Source organism: Columba livia, chromosome 1 (genome assembly GCF_036013475.1).
Source record: "Columba livia isolate bColLiv1 breed racing homer chromosome 1, bColLiv1.pat.W.v2, whole genome shotgun sequence".
NCBI lineage: Eukaryota > Metazoa > Chordata > Aves > Columbiformes > Columbidae > Columba > Columba livia.
In genome coordinates, this window is record NC_088602.1 from 140319941 (window position 1) to 140338643 (window position 18703).

The 18703-nt window shown below is 37.4% G+C and overlaps 1 protein-coding gene across 9 annotated transcripts in view; it reads left to right on the top strand.

Annotated features, from left to right (window-relative positions):
* The window catches only part of PPARA (peroxisome proliferator activated receptor alpha), a 44661-nt gene that overhangs the window by 18272 nt on the left and 7686 nt on the right, over nt 1-18703 (top strand). For 3 of the 9 annotated variants that reach the window (XM_065028039.1, XM_065035016.1, XM_065049278.1), the window contains exons 4-8: nt 6477-6721; nt 8579-8739; nt 10049-10187; nt 12702-12904; nt 15974-16421. In XM_065028039.1, coding sequence (XP_064884111.1) covers nt 6514-6721; nt 8579-8739; nt 10049-10187; nt 12702-12904; nt 15974-16421 — 1159 coding nt within the window. In that variant the 5' untranslated portion in view covers nt 6477-6513. 9 annotated transcript variants of the gene reach the window in all.

Genomic DNA, 18703 nt, shown 5'->3' on the forward strand with positions numbered 1-18703 from the left:
CATATTGTTTTTACCACTTTTGATATCAATCAGCAAAATATTTGCAGTGTTTCAAAGCTTTACCAGCTCTTCCCATATGAAATTAGTGTGTTACCTCTTCATCTTCTGATGCAATTAGAGAAATGTGTTCAGAGGAGGAAGGTAAAACTCATTGTGGTCCTCACTTTCTGAAGCCAGTAGACTTGCCTCTGTGGCCCATATTCTTCCTTCAAGAAATTCTCTAGTTTTCCTCTAGTTCTGCAAGTACTTATGGACCAGAGAAAGAGGATCATCTTTTCTCCCTTTTTTCTTAGGCCAAGTATGTTCTTCCTTTTTGATTATCCAATAAATTAACAGCTTTTTTCCTGCTGCAGACTAATATAGACAAGGTTGCTTTACAAGCTGTGTAATTCCACTTCTGTTTAATGCACTGCACAATTATAAGTGGAGTGATTTTGGGAAAGAATATTATACAGTATATGTATATGTATACATTCTACCATAGTGCATAAAAAATAAGGTAGCATAATCAAGGTTGCATGGAATTTTTCATTATGTAACTTTTAAGAGCTTAACTTTGTAATTTTGGTATAATTTTTCAAAATTATGGTATGTGAATTTTGATTTGTTTTAAAGGCAAGGATGCTTATGAGTTGTTTGTGATATCTTGGAATACAAGTGTGTAGAGGGAAAAAAATGCAAAGTTTTTTTGGTTTCGTTTTGTGTTGGTTTTTTTGGGGGGGTGCAACTGGCAGTCCTAACAAAGAGGTGGCTTGTGAAAATTTTTCATCTAGTGTGTAGTAAACTGTCTTACGCTCTTAATCCTTTGTCAATTTTAAAGTATTCCTAGTATGTAAGATTATAAAGTATGAAAACTAAATCAAATATCACAGGATAGAGGAGAAAACATGCATCCTTTTCCAGATAGGAGACTGGACTTCATATTTTAGATGCCAAATTTTATTTTTAGTTATTTTTATTTTCAGATGGTTTTGACGTGTTGAATGGGATGTTAGAAATATCCCGTAGTTTACATGTTTTAGGCTTCTCCTATTCAGCGAAGTTTCCTAAAAGTATATCTGCTGCAGGCACTAGTTTTAAACGTGCCGTGTTCAGCCCTGACATTCTCAAAGTGACCTAAAGGTAATAGTTCTTTCAACTTTAACCTTGATATTTGCAAGCAAGCCCTTTACACGATCAATTTGTTTATGCAGTAAATCCAGACTTTGTTACTGCTTCTCAGAGACCTTTGCATCTGAGAGACCTGCCTCCTTACAGGGATTATCCCTAGTGTTGCAAGTAGTAAATGTGGAAGGGCCAGGGGTTTAACCTCCCACCATCCCTTTCGGAAAATGACACAAATAACCAGTTGCTGCACGATTAGGTGTTTTTCTTTGATAATCTGACTATGATTTCTCTAAGACCTGTTTCTAGTTTATAGGTAAGTTACTCATTGGGTATTTGCACTGTGGTGGTGGGAAAGGAGGAAGACTTCTGAAAATAGACGTATTTCAGAGAGAAGAGGCGGTGAGAGCACCAGTAAAATCTGTTTATCCTTTGAACCATAATTCCATGAAATTGTGTTCTTATTTTTCTATGTCATACTCTCTTGTTTTCTTGTTTGTATGTGGGTATAGGAAAGGGGCTATGGAGACTTAAAGTATTGTATGGGAAACTGAGAAAATCCTCTGCCAATGTCTTTGTGGCACAGATTTTTTCTAAAGTCTTAAGATTAAGAAGAAAGGTTGAGTTATAGAGATGCTTGAGTGGAATCAGCACACTGCAGCTACTGCTTCTACTGGTTCAACTTGTACAGCTTTTTTTATAAAGCAAAATACTCTCTGTGAATACGACTTAAATGAACTTCATACTTATTACCTTTTTATTTTAGAAGCTCTCTTCATACAAGCAAGGATCAATGTATCTTAAGGGAAACCTGCCAATGAAAGCATACACATGTGTAAACATGCACAAAATACAAAGACAGAAGGCAAATGGTTTATTGCATGAATACTAGACATTTTATTTAAAGGTTTTCTGTGCTTATGGGGAAAAAAAAAATTGTAACGTTTTCAGTAATTAAAATGTTAGTATATTTTGACAGTTTTCAGAAATGGTTATGTAATGGCTATGCTTGCTAAGGTAGCTAGTTAATTATTGACAAGAGCTGTAATGATTAAGCAGCTGTAATTTACTAGTAGTGTTTGAAAGTACAAAAGGGTATGTAATTTAATAGTTAAAACAATAAGCACTTCATTTATGTTTCACTAGCTGTTAGGTTGTTCTTATCTAAATTTAGCTAAAAAGACTGCTGAATTTTAAACATTTACTGTAAATGTAGAAAAGCGTGGTGCACTTTGGGCCATACCAAGAGAAAGAGCTGTTGCCATGTTCAGAGTTCAGCTATCAAGCCTTTCCCTTGTTTTCCTGTCAAATATTGCCTGTTTTGTTTCAAGGTAGACTTCAGTGTTCACTTAATCTTTTACAAATCCTTGTGCTGGATGAAGAAGTGATACTTGGAGAGATGTATGTGATTCAGCGGGGAACTGGAAGGAACGGTGGGTTCAAGGAGCCCAGTGCCTCCTGGAGCCTCCCCAGCTATCCTGGGGCAGAGCACTCTTGCCACATAACTGTAGTGGAATATAATGTTTCTGTGCCGTAAACAACTGTTTCAGCTTGGGAGAACTTCATGAAGAGCACGCTGGAGGAGTAGTGCTGATCATATGCTCTGCCATTCCTTTATTCCTTTGTTATTGATGGCTCCTTGGGGGGACAAATTTGGTAGTCTCCTTTGGATTGCCAGAGAACAGTTGTTATTATTCTCGGCTGTCATTAGAAAAACAACTTGCGTCAAGGTTTCTTTACTCTTTTCCCTCACCACAAAATAGCCGTGTCACAGAGATAGCAATTTAACTTTGTTTTCACGAATAAAATGCATAAAAGTGATTCCTCATTTCTCAGCTGGAGGATGTGATCTTACAGTTACATCAGGGATATCAGGTGCATAATGTAATCTTTCAGACTCTGTTAGATAACTGACGACAAACAGTGGTGGGTTCCAGGTGTTACTGAGCTGGCTTGTGCCACCTCAGCAGAGAAATTGAACAGATATTCAAGACTGAAAGTATTGGCAGAGAATAACAGAAGATGTTAACCAGAAATGTTTGCGGTTGATTCTTTTTCTTACTATGTGAAAGTAATGTTTTGTAAATGCACTCTGCATCTGCAAAATTACTCTGAATCTTGAGTCTGCATGAGATTGGAAGTGTTGCTCTGAATAAACACAGATGTTTTGGTGATAAAATCTTTGTCAGATAATATACAATAACCTGTGCTGTTTTCCTTTGGTGTGTGACCACATATATTCCTAAAGCATTAGGCTAATTATTTGATTTATAAGTAGTCTTTTACTTAGAGTCCACATTCATATAATTTCTGAAGTCTTTTTTCTTCAGTAACTATGGTCGTGTGTTACAATAATTTTAATTTCTTTACTATGTCTTCTGACAGGCTTATGAGTATCAAAAGTAGACATTTCTTAATATTTTGCCAGGTTACAAGCTGGTAGGTTTCATAAGAGAAACGAAGGTTATTTGGAGAGAGGGCAGCTGCTGAGCTTTAAAATAAAGTGACAATTGGAATTTATTTTACTAAATAGTTTCAGCAAATAGAAATTCTCTCGGAACTCAAACTGATAGCACTTACACTTCAGTCCTCTATGTGAAAGAAGTTATTTTGTTTCAGTTTTCCAATATGATGTTCTGTTAGGTTGTAAAATAATTAGGCATCACAACCAGTATTGTTTGAATGCTCTTAAAATAAAAGCTGCACCAGCCTTTCAACTGATCCCTTCAGAAAGAAGTTGAGATGTGCATGAGAATTCTTGTATTGCTTATAAATATTCTATTGCAGTGCTGGCAATCTGGCACAATGTCCTAATGAGTATTTAGTATAATTGAACTGGAAAACTTAATTTGACTGTTATTTTTAAATACAGCCAAGCTGCGCATAGCAGTACAGTAACAATGTGACACGTCCAAGTAAAATCAACAGCAACACATCTGTTGTCTGTAACTGGTGTTAGAAATAATGGATAAATTCTAATTCTTAGTCTCCTAGGTATTCTTATTTGCTACATCATATTTTCCTTTTCTAGTTAATAATTATCCTGTTTCAAAGAAATTGGGCAAATAGATCTTTACTAAGGGTCCTTGTATTGTACTATGCAGTGGCAAGTTAGTGTCAGCATCTGGGATTTTTCCTCCTCAAAGAAGAGTGGAATTCTATCTTGTTTGGTTAATAAAACCAGATATTTAGAGATCTGATTCTTACAGTTTGTGAGTCCTTTCAGTCTTTGGCCTGTCTATTGTATTTGGCTTAGTTTTAATAGTCAAAACACAATGAACCTTCTGAAAACTTTCTCAACTCATTTATGCTGGACAGATGGTGAAATCTTCAGTGTTTACTTTCTTAAAGAACTGATTTCACTGTCTGAACAGAGTGAGTAGAAGCTCTGGATTTTGCTCTGTGTTTGTGTCTGCTATTCCTTTAGTTCTGTCCTTCCAGGTACATGGTAAGATATATATTTTTAATCATCAGAGTTTATGATTACACTACAATTTCAATCTCCTGTGGTACCTGAGAGGTTAATATTTTTATGTCTATTCACTTGGCTAAAAACTAATAATGGGTACATGAGATGTACCGCTACAGTCTTTTAGTATCATAATTAAAAATTGGGTACTCTGAGAATCCAAGGAAAGTTTTGCCAAGTCTAATGTATACACTTTAAATGACATTGATTAACTGGAAGGATGCAAATTTGGGAATAGAAAGCCTTATGCAATACAGATTTATTTTTTTTTAATGGTTTATTTTGCCTTATAACCGTGTAATTCACATATTGGCAAACACTAAAAGAGTGATATATATACACCATTGGCTTTCCATGAAATAGCAGAAAGCAGGAGCAGTGTGCACTCATAAGTGCACCTGAAAAATAAATCATTTAAAAACTGTGCATGTTGCAGGTTGTTACAAGCATAACTTTTAGTCTTCTTTAGATTAGGTCATTCTGCCATCAGTTACATCTGTCTAATACCTTGTAAACATGTGGAAATATAATTGAAAATAGCCTGTTACCATCAGCCTGGGGATAAAAGGCTTGATTGTAGACATCTTACTTCAAAATATTTTGAAGGGGTTTTTTTTATATAACTGAATACACATGATGACTGTCTTTTGTTATTAGTATGTAAAGTACTAGTCAGCACTTGGTATCGCTTTTAACTGTGCCCTTTTGATCAATTAAATAGCCAAAGAAATACATTTTTTCTTCAAAATAAATGCCTGATTTTCATACAATGAATCTGTCACAGATTATCAAAGACAAGGATGGATTTTTTTCATGTAGTAGTAGGTGACACTGGCAGCTAGTTTTGAAAGCAACTTTAAAAGCTTATTTCACTGTAGGAGATAAAACTAACTCTAGGAATTACAGATATATTGGATTGTATATGCTAGAACACTCTTGCTGAAGGTGTTCTTTGATTGAAGTAGGTCAAACAGTATTAGTTTGGCCCAATTCTTTGAAGATTCTAGTATCACAGAATCACAGAATCGACTGGGTTGCAAAAGACCTCAGAGATCATCAAGTCCAACCCTTGGTCCACCTTCAATCCATTTACTAGATCATGGCACTAAGTGCCATGTCCAGTCTCAGTTTAAAAACCTCCAGGGACGGTGAGTCCACTACCTCCCTGGGCAGGCCATTCCAATGCCTGACCACTCTCTCTGTAAAGAATTTCTTTCTAATATCCAGCCTAAATTTCCCCTGGCAGAGTTTAAGCCCATGCCCCCTTGTCCTACTGCTGACTGCCTGGGAGAAGAGACCAATCCCCACCTGGCTATAACTTCCCTTCAGGTAGTTATAGAGAGTGATGAGGTCACCTCTAAGCCTCCTCTTCTCCAGACTAAACAACCCCAGCTCCCTCAGCCTCTCCCCATAGGTCTTGTGTATAAGACAGTATTTTGTTCTCTGCAGTGTCATAAGACCAGTCAGTCAAATTTAAGAGAGATGAGAACAGAGGACAAATCAGCATATCTAAACCTGTTAGATAAGGTGAGAAAAGACTGCTCAAACGTAACGTGTATGCATACTAATATTTGTTATTTTTCTACAAATTTTGGTGGTACCTAATGCCTGCTATAGAAACACAGTATGTAACTTTTATAAGCCAAGCTGAGAAAACCACAATCTACAGATTAATCTTGTCATAACTGTAATTCACGTTGAAGTATTTAGTGGATTTTTTTTTCCCTGTCCTGTTGATGATTCATGTTGAATGAAGCTTCTGCAGCAACAGAATGTTGGATAACGTTTCACTATTGGATTAGAATTAATGTATTGAGCGTGCTGTAACTGATTCAAATACTTTAAAAAAATATTCTAATGTTGTAAGTACAGGGTTTGTGTTTTTTTGTTATTCTTTCACCAGTGTGAAGAAGTCAAAGTGACTGTTCTACCTGATCAAAATGATGGACACTGAAAACCAGCTCTATCCCCTTACTCCCTTGGAGGAGGATGATATAGGCAGCCCATTATCTGGGGAGTTTCTGCGAGATATGGAGAACATTCAAGACCTTTCACAGTCTCTAGGTGATGATAGCTCTGGAGCTTTAAGTTTAACAGAGTTCCAGTCACTGGGAAATGGTCCAGGATCTGATGGATCAGTTGTAACAGGTAAGAGAGTTTTGGTTTACCGTAAAACTTTATTTTATAAATACATAGTGATAGATTTTTTTTTTTAATGCAATAATTGTTGTTTATGACTAAGTGATACTAGAAATATATAAGCTGATTATAGCATGGTCTTAAAATATTTAATGGTAAAGTTCATTTATTAGACAACTGTCACTGAAAAATTACTGTAACATGAAATTGCTGTTTAAAATTATCATTAATATCAACACCTTTTTCAAAATAACTTTTAAAAATCCATATTACTAGCAAAGAAGTTACTATGTGTTGTAGTCATATAAGAAATCACAATATTGCACTGGAGGAATTTGCCATTTTAAAAGCTTCTTCAAATCGTGTACATTTGAAAAGTATCATGAAACATTTGCCAAAAATTAATAATCTAAACCTTAAAAGCTCGCATAGAATGCCAGTATATTTTAGTGCTCTGATGTTTTGAAGATGCTGGTTTCTCCCCCTTGACGCAAGAGTAACGTTGTTCAGCTAATGACCACTACCCTGGTTCAAGTAACAGTCTGAGAGTGCTAAGACAATACAAAGTCTTTAGTCAAACAAACTTATAAAGAGGCTTTGTTTGAGAGATCAAAATGGAAATCATTGAAGTGGTACGGCACACTGCAATAGTGTCAGTAAGGTATTCCTTTTGAAACTATGGTTTCACAAATCTTTTAGCAGTAGAGCCACTTTAAGCAGTTTATGATTAGCTTTCTGCTTGGCTTATGTTTTGTTTTGGAGGTTTCTTACTTCAAATTGATTCGCAGGCTGTGATCACTATCTTACCTTCCAAAAATTGCACTGATAGAACTGAGGTGTGCCTCTGTGCTGAAGGGGTTGAAATGCATACTGTGAGGTTTGAAGGGAGAGCTGCCTCTTGGCACTATTGCCCAAAGGAATGCTTGTAGAAATATGATTTGGTCCCTTTTGCTTGCAGACCTTCAGGTTAGAGAGATGCCTTCTACAGGAGAAGGTATTACGTGCTGGGTTTATAACACAGTCCTTCTGAGACATGAGGTTTTTTTAATTATTTGTGTATATGAGTGTTCAAGTCCTACAATAATTTAGATCAGCTTCTACTGTTCCCTTCTAATTTGAGTATTCAGCATTCGTTATAAACAGTTCTAGGTTTGCTGTTAGAGAAGATGGAAAATGTAAACTTCTAAGGCTCAAATGCCATAGGGCAAGTAAAAAACAATTAAAATCATACTTTGAAGAAGATCCTGAGTTTTAGGCTGTTCTTGATGACTCTGCCTGTGGGCTTGGCAGTGCTGGCAATGAAGACTCCAAGGTCTATGCCAAGGTTTTTTCCAACATAATACTTGCTGACCTACATTCATGAGTGTTTCTTAATCTTTCTGTTAAAGTAACACACCCATTAATTTGCTAAAGTCTTGTGGTGCAAGTTGCAAGATGGAAGATAAAAGAAATTCTGGCCTCAGAAAATATTTTCCTCAAACAAGGTGGAAATATTAATGGAAGTAATTAAGGTTGGAATGTGTTAGTTTTGTAACATGATCATCTAGTAGTAAAATGTCTGGAGAGCTTATTTCATTGTACAACCATTCAGAGATGTTTTTCCCGTTATACTCAACAGGTATATCTGAGCAAGGCTTCTGTTGCTGGATTATTTTAGAAGCAGACTAGCTTAGAAGGAGACATTTGTGTTGCCTTCCTTGTAATACCTGTTGTCCCTTCCCACTGATGTGAAGTAGTATGCTTTCACTTAGAGAAAACCTCTTCTTTAGAAAGAGAAGCTGTGTAATTGCTTTTTAGGCCTCAGTTTAGATCATCATTTAAAACTATGATAGTACAGTATTTATGAAGTGTTCCTTTTTCTTTTAGACACCCTTTCACCAGCATCCAGTCCTTCATCCATTAATTTTGCCACAGCTCCAGGTAGCATAGATGAATCACCCAGTGGAGCATTAAACATTGAATGTAGAATTTGTGGGGATAAAGCCTCAGGCTACCATTACGGAGTACATGCTTGTGAAGGTTGTAAGGTACAGTCATAATTTTCTTTTTAAGAATCTACATCATGTTGCTTTATTTACAGGGTTATATGGAGATAAACATTTGTTACATTAATGGTTAATTAATATAATTCTAGCCATTACAATTATTTAAATAATAAACAGATCTGTGATCTTATTTTGCTGAAATAAATTGTTGAGATACCAGAAATGGATACCGTAACTCAATACCAGACCTTCATCAAGCAGGGGCAATTCATAATGATCATTTTAATTTTGCTTTTCTGGCTATATTTAAACACTAAAACAACTTTAAAACACTAAACTGTGACTAAAAGTCAAAGCCTACTTGCTCCACTAGTGTTTTATTTGTGTTGGGAGCACGGCTGTGAGAAGCATGTGAGTTTGCTACATTTCCATTATAACAGTAACAAATCCTGAGTTTCTCATCTCCACCACATTCTGCCTGAATCACTTAGAATTATATCTCTTGTGGTTTTGGGGCCAGTGCATGTCTCTGGGGCAAATTAATTTTATCATTAATGTATAATTTTGGGGATGATATGGCCCAGGAATTATAAGATTCTTTTTGTTTTCCTTCTAATATTTTAGTTTTACCTTTTTTTTTCCTAAATTATAGTCTAAGGTGAGAGAAATAATTGCATATGTGTACATTTTTCTCTCATACTCAATGTCAGAAGATGATAATTCAACTATGAATCTTACAGAAAAATGCTAGAATCTCTTTTAGAGATGGGAAGTCAGTTCACAGTCAGGTGTGTCCCACAGTCTCAATGATATGTTATTATGTCATGTGAAGCAAAATGTTGTGCTGTCTTTAAAAACCTTTGCTAACCGTATGATTTCATAACATGAGACTAGCATTACATTGTAGTATCAAGACATCACAGGAAGATCTGTTGAGTTACAGGCTCTTCTGTAATGCTTATTCTTGTGTCTTTGTCTTTTTCTATAAACCGTGCTCTGTTGTCATAGCCCTCACATTTGCTGGATGAAGAAAAGGTGTTAAATCTTTGTGTTTGTGTGACTTACACGTATGAAAGATGAAGGTTTGTTTCTACAGAGGATGCTTAGAGAATGCCTACAAAAACAATATGTGATTAAGCCTTGAGAGCAAACCTGCTCAGGTACTCTGGGCTCTCAGTCTTCTCCCAAGAAAGAGGGCTGAGAGCTACTCCCTCCTTTGCACATTGTTTTCTTAATTACATCAATAAAAAATAAAAGAAAACAACAACAACAATAACAAAATCTCTATGATTGAAGCTTAGTACTCAACATTCTTTAACATTACATATTGTTTTTTTCAAACTTTTTATAGGGTTTTTTTAGAAGAACAATTCGATTAAAACTCATCTATGTCAAATGTGATCGCAACTGCAAAATTCAGAAAAAAAATCGTAATAAGTGCCAATACTGTCGTTTTCAAAAGTGCCTTTCAGTTGGAATGTCACATAATGGTAGGTAAGAGTCCCGTTAATAATTTGCTTGTTCCTGCCCAGGATCTGCTTCTGGAAGCAGGTGCTTGGACAGCTTTTTTTCTTATACATATGAGTTGAACTTCACGTTTTTTTACAGCGTAGACTGTGATGGGGGATGCTAGTTTCCCTAATGAGTAGTTAATGTAATTGATACACAGCTGCCAAATGTACTTTTATGAGTTTTACATAATCGTGCTGGATGTCTGTTTGTCCGTATGAATGTTCATTTAGTTGCTTTTTTCACCCAGAACTTTGGCACCGTTAGTCTCACTGAAACAAATTTCAATACGGGAAGAATTCTGATCAAGGGCATTGTAGAGGAGTGGGAGGAGAACAACTCGCTCATTGTAGAAGGGAATGACGTAGGGTAGAAGTCTGTAGGAAACTAGACTTCATTATTCTTCAGATTACAGCGCAACAGCTCTTGGGCAGATGGTCCATAGAGTGTGGGGGGAGGGTGAAGATCTGTGCTGACTGTGGAACAGGGATCTGGTAGGTTGCTTGCTAAGTGGAGTGGTAAAAATTCAGAGAGTTTAGATATCCAGTTTAAAAATTATTTTGTTGTTTGTGTTAATGATTTAAGATAAGGCTAGTAAGCCTGTGGTTTGTGGGCCCATTTCAACCCACGAGCCAGTTTTATGCGCAGTATTAGCTTGCTAAGCAACTTTGGTAAAGAGGGAGAGGTCAAGCCATGAGAAAGCACATTTTGGTTGGCCAGGTTACAGTAGTTTGCTTTCCCTGCATGGGTCTGATAGTGTCCAAGTGAACTTGGGAGTAGGTGAAAAGTTGTGGGTTAGGAGACGAACTTCCTAAGGGAACTATGCAGTCAAGATAGCTGGGGTGGGGACGTGGTTGGGGAAGCTGCTTGTGGCAATGCAGTCTGGAGTCCTGGCAAGAGACGTTGGGAGAGTTGCCCTTCTGGTTCTGGGGAAGTCTGGTTCTCTTGTGGTGAGCTTTGACTGAGGTTAGGGTTCATTGGCAGAGGGTTAATAGCCTCTGCACGGCTGCTGGTAACCTTCCTGACAGCAGACTTGGGAAGAGTGTGCCAGCCAACAAAGTAGCATGTCAGGGGCAGGAGTTGAGCAGGGAGCTGTGCTGGTTGGCAGGAAATAACATTCAGTTGAAGGTGTTGGTCCTGCTAAGAGGCTGTGGGCACCTGTGCTCCAGCTGAAGGGAGCAGTAGCAGTTTTACTGCAGCAAACACATGGGAAGCAGTGGGGGGAAGACATGGCTGCTAACTTGCAGGTGATACTTCTCAGGAAAAGAGCTAGAACTATATGTACAGCCATGATCTTAAAACTCTAAGTTTCAGTTCAGAGCAGATATTCTTCCATATTCTTCCACTTTTCCAAAGACCCATGGCGAGGTTCCAAAGAGACCTTCCATGTTGGGCTTCCATTGACATTCAAAACTGTATTTCACATTACACCTAGAGACACCTCCTTATGTCATGAGACACCTCCTTATGTCACGAGAAAATTTCTTGGGTATGTTGAAGGGCTAATTCTGCACATGCTCTGAATTGCTCAGTCTAAGCAGTAAGGTTGTCCTCTCACTTGTTAGATGCTGAAATGCGGTAAGAGCAACTAGCTGTAGCACCCTCAAAACCTTGCAGGCTATTAGTCCCGTAAGGCTCCTTTTGAAATGGAGCTGTTTTATTTTAAACTGAAACTGAAGAAAGATGTGGACATGCCTGTGTTATTGCTAAGTGGCAAGACCACTTTTCCAAGAACAGGGAGACCTCCATACCCAGTGGTGTTTCAAACTCACATCTCCTGCCTTTCAAGACAATACCCTAATGACTAGATCGGATACTCAAGCTCTGTTCTCATCCTTTCCAGTCCTGAAGGACTAATCTACTGAAAAAAATAAGCATTAAGTGCTGGGTTGACTGTAGCCTTTGAGCATAAATCCAGGTCTCTGGTCTGTTTTGTTCTCACTAGATAGTACAGATATGTTGAACTGAACATCCAGGGCATAAAGACCTGAATTGTCCCAGCAGGTTCAGAGATCAGCAGTGGGGTTTGGGCCCAACTCCACTGCCGCGTTCCCTGCAGGTGACTCTCCAGGCAGCTATCCAGCTGCCGTGTGCACTCTCTGCCAAGCTCCTGACATGAGTTTGTGCAGATTTTTAGAGTGCCCAAGATGAACTTTGAATCTTGCGTTGGAAGTTGTGGAGCATAACAAGGAGAGAGCAAAATACAACTACTTAAGTAATGTAGAAGGAACAAGGCATGTGTTCTAGCTCATTGGAGATACCAGTTTGTGTTTTGAAAAGTCTGTTACCTTCAGTTTAGCATATTGACTTGATAATTAGTCCATGTTGGAAAGGATGAGGGTTTTTTTTTTCACTTGTGAATTTATCATAATAAAGATGCTACCTCTACTTCAGTTTTTCTAGATAGGAGGTCTTACTGCTCTAATCAGCAATGCTAAAAGGCACAGGTTTTTGTATAACTTAACGTTTGTTTTATAATTATGTCTTCCCATCAGCAATACGTTTTGGACGAATGCCAAGGTCTGAGAAGGCCAAGTTGAAAGCAGAAATTCTAACAGGTGAAAACTATGTAGAAGATTCAGAAATGGCAGATCTTAAATCCCTTGCTAAAAGAATTCATGTTGCTTACCTGAAAAACTTCAATATGAACAAGGTTAAAGCCAGAATCATCCTTGCAGGGAAAACTAATAACAATCCAGTAAGTACTTTTACTGTAACTTCATAGTAAAGCTGCCAAGTACATAAGATGATTATAATAATTTGTTAAACTCTTAAGCAAATCTTTTAGAAACTAAACTGTGCTCATACAGATGTGAAACATGCAAAAATAATACCTGTTGTAAATATGGTTGCTTTTAGCCACTATCAGAATAATGGGAATCTTTAGGTAAATCAGGCGATTAACTTGTAAATGGAAGCTCCTAACCTTAAATTATGGTATAGACATAAGGGAAAGAAAATCAGTAGTCAAAAAAAGAGTGACGTCTGAATGTGAATACCTCTTGCTATGGGTGCAGTAAATGGTTCAAAATTAATTTCCTATTATGAAAGTGGAAAAAAAAAATATCATGTTTTTCTGCCACAAATGCCAGGATAAATACTGTTATATTTTAGGGTGTACAGGAGCTCTGTATGACTTTTGTTTTAATCACAACAATATTAATGGCAGGAGGGGAAGGAAAACTTGAGTTTGTAATTCTTTGTTTACAGTTGTGGCCATTTCCTCACCCAGCCTTCCTGGTCTTTACTGTATGGTTACTTTGAAAAGGAGAAGCAAGCGGGGTTGTGAAGACACGTATGCTGTAGAGGTTCTTTTGCTTTCAGGATAATTTAGCCAAGGTCTCATACCAAATAGTGAATGTTCTCTAAGAATTTTTACTTATGGTACTTGGTCATCAATGTGTATTGTATAATATTTACTAGATACACATCTTTTGAGATTAATTCTGAGCCATACTGTTTTGATAATTGGGCATAATTTTCCTAAAAATGATCGAGTATGGTAAGAAAATCATTATTAGACAATGAAGAGTTTGGGCTATCTAAGGCTGTCAACTGCTTTTTGTTTTGTAGCATGTGAGACAGTATAACCATTGTAAGGACGGACTTGTTTCACTTCACACATACTTTTGAAATTCAGTTGTGATTTACGTTAATGATACATAGAAGATAAAATTGTTGGTAAAATAAGATACTTAATATTAGCAAAAATTTGCAAGGAAGAGGCTTTACATATGCTGTAATAAAACCCATGAAACCATGGGGATAAGCATTATAAAAATTGTAAGCAAGCCGTTTTCTAAATTGTAGAATTTGGCATATTATAGTCTAGTTTAGCCAAGCATACAGGCTTCTACATTAAAAGAAAGACATATGCATAATCCCAGTCTTTTTCACTGGATTAAAGAGGTGCTTAAAATTAAGCACAAGCTTAAACTTTTTTGGGGCTACAAGCTGACATACGCCTACCGTAAATACCATGTTTCAACACCTTACCAAGTAGGTATCTGCATAAAGTCCTTCTCAGGCTTGTTGCCATATCAGAATCAAAAGCTACAGTATGTATCATACATGCAGGGTTTCTGGATCACTGCATCCTCAGTTTTGTGTTTGCATTTATGCAACCAAGGCTCTCAGATCAGTCTTCCGATTGAGTAGCTAATAGCGGCTTGCACGTGTCTTGGTGAATTTACAAGTAGAAATTAATGATGAGCAGACCTAGCATATTATAATCAGGCTGCTTCCTCATTCTTCAATATGCAGGGAAGAGGAAAGGGTTTTTTAAGCTATTTCATCATCTCTTGGGAAAACAGACATTTTAATTTTCTCTTGACTTTTTAACAGGAAAAAAAAAATGAGGGGCTTGTTGTTAGTAATCCCCCTGTTTCTCAACAATGCGTTAATGGCCGATTTCAGTAAATCCTAATTCTTGGCACCACTCTAACTGTTTTCAGAGTGAACTAATATTTTTCATTATGACAAGGTATCATTTTTAAGTTTAAATGGTCCTTGGCCATACCTGTTTTCTGCATGGTGAAATGATGATAAATTCCAAAAAAGATTTATGAGATAGCCTACATCTTTTAAAGGGTTTAGAAATGTGGTGGACTTGTTGATTTGTCACTTTCCACTCATTTCCACATGCACATAGAAAGTTCTGTTCTGTATAGCTCTTAAGTACTGAAGTAAGATGGAATATGTACTTGCTACAAACATTTAAAAAGTGGACAACTGTGGGAAACTGGCATGTTTGGCAGCTTTCTAAGTGAAATAAGTGTATTCTATGAGCCTCTAACAGAACACCAAGTGTTCTTCATGATATTTAAACTGAGATGGGCAAAACAGCACAGGGAACGTACTTTGCTAAGTGTTTATGAAATTAGATTTGTGTTCAAGGTCAACTGGTACGACTTTGGTAGGCTGGAAAGCATTGAGTTTTGTTATTTTAGTGATATGTCCTCTGTTGTGATTACTGCTCTTCAGCTATGTATCAAAATATTTTTGAGTTCCGATTGTTCTTAAGAATATGATGTTTTAAGAGACTGGCTCATCAGTTTGTAATGCACGTACCTTTTTAAGTTAAGCACATCATGGAAAAGACCGTGATCAAGCCAAATTTTGTGTTGCTTGACATTCTAGTGGGTTTCTGGGTTAAGAGATGACTTGGCACTAACTGTAGCCAGAAAGATGAGCTCAGCTGGGACATGGTCTGTAGAAATCTGAGAATAAAACACAAGAGTAGTACAGGGATCACATTCTTGTGCAAATATGCTGTCCTATATTTAAATGACTGTCTGTATTCCCCCTAGGATACTTCAGGAAAGCATCATGATGTGCATCGAGTGTAGTTAGTTTAGGAATCGATAGGAGTGTAGGCAGAATTACCTGGACTTCTGGAGAAGGTAATACACGTCTTTTGTGAACCTTCTGGGACTTGCTCTGAGATGCATATGTACATACTAAGCACAGTACTTCTGGATCTTCACTATAACTACTACATAAAACTAGATTAAAGATACATCATACGTGCTTACCTTTTACTATTTGCATTGTTGTTTGCAGAGCAAACTTATTCTTAGATATTGCAGTTTGTACTTCTGTAATACGTGGTATCTCTCTATGCAGAAATATGAAAGAACTCGAGGTTTATTTGTAGTTGGAGACTGATTAGCATGAAAGTTAAAGTTTATCAGAATTCCTGTTCTTTAGGAAACTGATGATTAATAACCATTACTTTGTAACTGAATCAATGTTTTTTTCTCTGTAGCCATTTGTTATACATGATATGGATACCTTGTGTATGGCAGAGAAGACGCTGGTGGCAAAATTGGTAGCGAATGGAATTCAGAACAAGGAAGCAGAAGTTCGAATCTTCCACTGCTGCCAGTGTACGTCTGTAGAGACCGTCACAGAAGTCACTGAATTTGCCAAATCTATCCCTGGCTTCTCCAGCCTTGACTTGAACGATCAAGTGACGTTGTTAAAATACGGAGTTTATGAAGCCATATTTGCCATGTTAGCATCTGTGATGAACAAGGATGGGATGCTGGTAGCCTATGGAAACGGCTTTATCACCCGGGAGTTCCTGAAAAGCCTGAGAAAGCCATTCTGTGATATAATGGAGCCAAAATTTGATTTTGCAATGAAATTCAATGCACTGGAACTGGATGATAGCGATATATCCCTTTTTGTTGCTGCCATCATTTGCTGTGGAGGTAAGCACTACATATTTGTTCTTTAAGCTAGTAAATGTTAATATTTCTTCACGTGAATTAATAATTTTAATGGAAAAGCGTACGTATTTCTTGAAGATTCAATTCTACCAGTAACAATGTCACTTTCCCTTTTAGTGTGTTTCATGGAAGATGCCGTGTAACCGTTAACAGTCTTGATCCTGTATTTTGCTTTGCAGAATTGTACACACGCTTGGAATTTCTGTTTAGCCTCACTTAGAGAGGTCTAGTTACTCCCTGTTTTTCAAAAGTGGCACGTGAAGAGCGTTGGTGTTTGTTTATGTGTCCTCCTTTGGAGGATTCTTTTTTTTTTTAATGTTTAGGGTTGGGTTGGAAACACTATTCGTATCTGCCAAATGAGCAGAACAATATTATGTAATGAGAATGGAGGCAGGAGCTGATTATAGCTTTGCTCATCTTTGACACTCACTGATTGCATCATGCACAAATGCGCAGCTCTGATGCACTTCCTGTAGTCTGGTTTTAATATCACAGGCTGTTTAAAAACAAACAAACAAACAACAGCTTACTTAGATAATTTAAAAAGTCAGCTGATGTGTCGAGGGTTTTGATTACGGGGTGACAATAAAACCCTGGCAGATGTATTGTTAGCCTCCTCTCCTACTCCCCCTTCACCCTTTTGCTCCTCCCTCTCCCCCCTTCCCACTCAGGACAGGCGATCGGGAGGGAAAGAAGGACAGAGAGAAGAGAGTTGGAAAAATCAACAATGTTTTACTAATGCTACTGATAAGAATAGAGAAAATAATACAAAATATACAAAACCAATCTTGAAAGTCTCAGCAACTGCAGAGCCGGCACCCGAAGTCCTGGATTGGACTCTACAGCCAACCGGAGCTGGATTCAGTCTGTCACTAGGCCTCAGTTCGCAGGGACGACTAGCAAGATCCTCTCCTAATGTTGGCCATAAGCAAAAGGGAAAAGAGGGACGAGATCCTCGTGATCTCCCACTTTTATATGAATTATTCACGTGAATGGGATGTTATACACAGTTGGTCAGTTTCTTGGTCACCTGTTTCTTGTTGCCCCTCTCGCGAGATGTCCCTCCGTGCTTATCAATAAGTTTGCATTCCATTGCTATGTTTACCAAAACATGTGTCTGGTTCTCCAGGAAAATGCAGCTAATATGAAGGCTTTAGCTGACAGGCAAAATCACTAAAAGAGAAACTTGTTTTCTAACAAAACCAGGACATGATGGTATTTTAAAATGTTTTTCATAGTACCATAGTGCCTGTTGTTTGAGCTCTTTGTGAGTGAAGGAACACAAATGTAATTCTTTCTTCTTCTCTTAAGGTTAAATTCAAAACTATCCACTAGCATTTTGAGAAAGGGAACTAAAAGATCAAGAACGTTCCAACTGCTCCCACCTTCCTTTTTTGCTTTCTGCCAAACTCATAGAATGTTTCACTGCCCCATTGCATCCTCAGCAATTACAAGCAGAAAGATACAATCTGTAGACTTTCAACAGCTTTGTGTGCCAGTTAAGACAGCAAGTTCCCAACAAGTCTTGAATTACTTTTGCACATGGGTATTTTGATGTTTTCAAAAGTCAAGAGAGTTCTTTGCAGGCAAAATGTGGGTGTTGGTTTTGTATCTTGGTTTGTTGTTTTGTTTTATTTTTTCTTCTTTATCCTACTCCCTGGAATTAGCTGAAGTTTTCAAAAAACATATTTAGTCTCTTGTCCCAGACTTCTGATAGAGAAATTTAATCTGGAGAGTGACTGTAAGTAAATGAAAATGAGATCACATACTAGAAAGTGTGAAACATCTTTAATAGATGCTTCTGTATGTCTTGTCAATAAGTTGTGCTATGGCAATATACATATGCGAACCAAGAGTAAGCCTGTTATTTATGTCTTGCTGTACTGCTACCAAAATTCAAGAACCCTCTGGAAATAGCCATGTGCTTTTTTTCTCCATCCTTACTGTTTGAATTCTGCTATTGGGACACACGGAATATAGAGCTGGATTCCTAGGCTGGATACTTCTGCTGGTTTGGGGGGTGAGAGGGTGAGCTGGGCTTTTTCCTTTTGTAGCACGGGTTCTATTTAGTGGTATGAAATCACTCCTCAAATAACTGTGGTCATCAAAAAAAACTTCGACTAAGTTTTTTGTTTTATTTTAAAAAAATACTTGTTTTAAGGCTCATTGCCCTCAGTGTATAGTGGAAATATACACTGAGGCCTGCAATATAGAATCTGTAAAGTAGCCTGCTTTAAAGAATAATCACAAAATTCTGACGTGGA